At 53.5% G+C, this 1,850-nt stretch overlaps 2 protein-coding genes across 3 annotated transcripts; one reads left to right on the top strand and one right to left on the bottom strand.

The window, feature by feature from the left end:
- Positions 1-342: 342 nt before the first annotated feature.
- KVP17_000867 (uncharacterized protein) lies at positions 343-777 on the top strand (the record flags this gene model as incomplete). The annotated part of the gene is made up of 1 exon (XM_068515728.1): positions 343-777. The coding sequence occupies one exon, from the start codon at positions 343-345 to the stop codon at positions 775-777; it is 435 nt and encodes a 144-aa protein (XP_068373266.1).
- Positions 778-1,043: 266 nt separating this feature from the next.
- KVP17_000868 (uncharacterized protein) lies at positions 1,044-1,496 on the bottom strand (the record flags this gene model as incomplete). 2 transcript variants are annotated; one of them, XM_068515729.1, is made up of 1 exon in its annotated part: positions 1,044-1,496. In XM_068515729.1, a coding segment is annotated over one exon (453 nt), but the record flags the coding sequence as incomplete, so codon positions are not given. The 2 variants fall into 2 exon arrangements, with proteins under 2 accessions (XP_068373267.1, XP_068373268.1); XM_068515730.1 differs by having other exon boundaries at positions 1,044-1,436.
- Between the last annotated feature and the right edge of the window lie 354 nt (positions 1,497-1,850).

Genomic DNA, 1,850 nt, shown 5'->3' with positions numbered 1-1,850 from the left:
TCGGTGTCGATACCAGCAATCTGATCTCAGCGCTCAAAGTGCTCTCAGTGGCCACTGAGACAAATAGACTTGGAGCCGTGAGCATCTGCCGTCCAGGCGGAAGCGACCTCCGATTCGTTCTCCGTGGCGTGAAGGAAGTCGGAGACGCATTTGACGTGCGCGGAACCCCCCGAAACCGACTCCTGCCTTTGCCGTCTTCCGCCAGCACGCGCCGCTGTCCCACCGGTAAACACCGCTCTAACACTGGTCAGTATGATTGCAACCAGTCAATTGCTGCACAGAGATATGTTGACGTGAGAATGAGGCAGATCAGGTATTCAGTCCAGGCAGTCCATTTGCCAGATGCTGGATGCTGCGTGGGCCACTCGAGACGGCTCGGACATGAACTTTCGCCAGCTAAAATTTCCCAGTGACGATTGCAGTTTAACTGTCGCAAGACACAGCGAAGACGTCTACTGGACGAAGGGAAACATCCTACTGTGCCGGAGCACTATCCGAATGGAGCACATGGACGATTCTCCTCTACCCCCCGAAATCTTGGTCGAGGAGATCAACGCTGAGCATTGGGACATGTCCGAGCTATCCTGTGTCCCGCCCTCCTTTGACGACGAGACCGCAGCACAAATGCTGACGGAGGTCTACAATGAATTTGACTGGATACTAAGCACCATTCAACGCTACAACGAGATCAAGCCTCGTGACCCCCGCAGCAGACAGAATGTCGTCCAGGTCGCAGATAGGTCGAGGAACCGCCTCTCTGCGCTGCGGAGGAAGTAGCTCTGCCGAGATACAACCCTGAAGATGGTGTAAGAATCATCTCCAAGTGTTAGTCGACATAGTTTATGTCCAAGACTACGACGGTATCTAATCATATTCGATCCGTAGGTCGACTTTAAACCCCCGTCCATTTTTTGTTATTATTCATTTTTGTTTTATAAGCAAACGACGTCCCCTAGCGTGTCTGATGATTTGACGACTTTTTATTTGTTAGCACTGGTTTGACATTCGAATGTGTCAACCAGCTGGCTTGTGTCTCGGCACAGCTACTTCCTCCGCAGAGTAGAGAGGCGGTTCCGCGACCTGTCTGTAACCTGGACCACTTTGCGTCCGTTGCGGGGGTCACGAGGTTTGATCTCGTTGTAGCGATCAAGGGAGCTCAGCAGCAAGTCAACGTCCTTGAAGAGGTCCGTCAATAGCCCCACGGTGGTCTCGTCATCAAGGGTCGAAGCATTCTTGTCTGACATGTCCCAAGGCTCAGCGTTGATCTCCTCGGTAGAGGTTTCGGAGGGCAAAAAGCCCTTGTCCAAGACGTGCTCCATCCGGACTGTGCCCCGAACGAGTAGCGTACGACCGTTAGTCCAAAAATCCTCTTCGCAGTGTCTTGCGACAGTTAAACTGTAATCGTCACTGGGAAATTCTAGCTGGCGAAACTTCATGTCCGAGCCGTCTCGAGTAGCCCACGCAGCATCCAGAATCTGGCGAATGGACTGGTTAGACTGAATGCCTGATCCGCCTTATTCTCACGTCAACATATCTCTGTGCAGCGATCGACTGGTCAGTGTCAGAGCGGTGTGTGCCGGTGAAAGAGCGGTGTGTACCAGTGGAACAGCGGCGTGTGCTGGCGGAAGACGGCAAAGGCAAGCGTCGGTCTTGAAGCGTTGCTTGCTGGTCTCGTACGCGGCGTTGGAACTCATTCATACTGCATTCTCCGACTTCCTTCACGCCACGGAGAACGAATCGGAGGTCGCTGCCGCCTGCACGGCAGATGCTCACGGCTCCAAGCCTTTGTGTCCTGGTGGCCACTGAGAGCACTTTGAGCGCTGAGATCAGATTGCTGGTATCGACACCGA

Source organism: the organism of the source record quoted next, assembly GCF_019968985.1.
Source record: "MAG: Porospora cf. gigantea B chromosome Unknown PgB_NODE_5545_length_1850_cov_222.035, whole genome shotgun sequence".
Taxonomy (NCBI): domain Eukaryota; phylum Apicomplexa; class Conoidasida; order Eugregarinorida; family Porosporidae; genus Porospora; species Porospora cf. gigantea B.
Note: the sequence above shows the minus strand (reverse complement) of the source record. Positions and strands in the feature narration are given on the sequence as shown.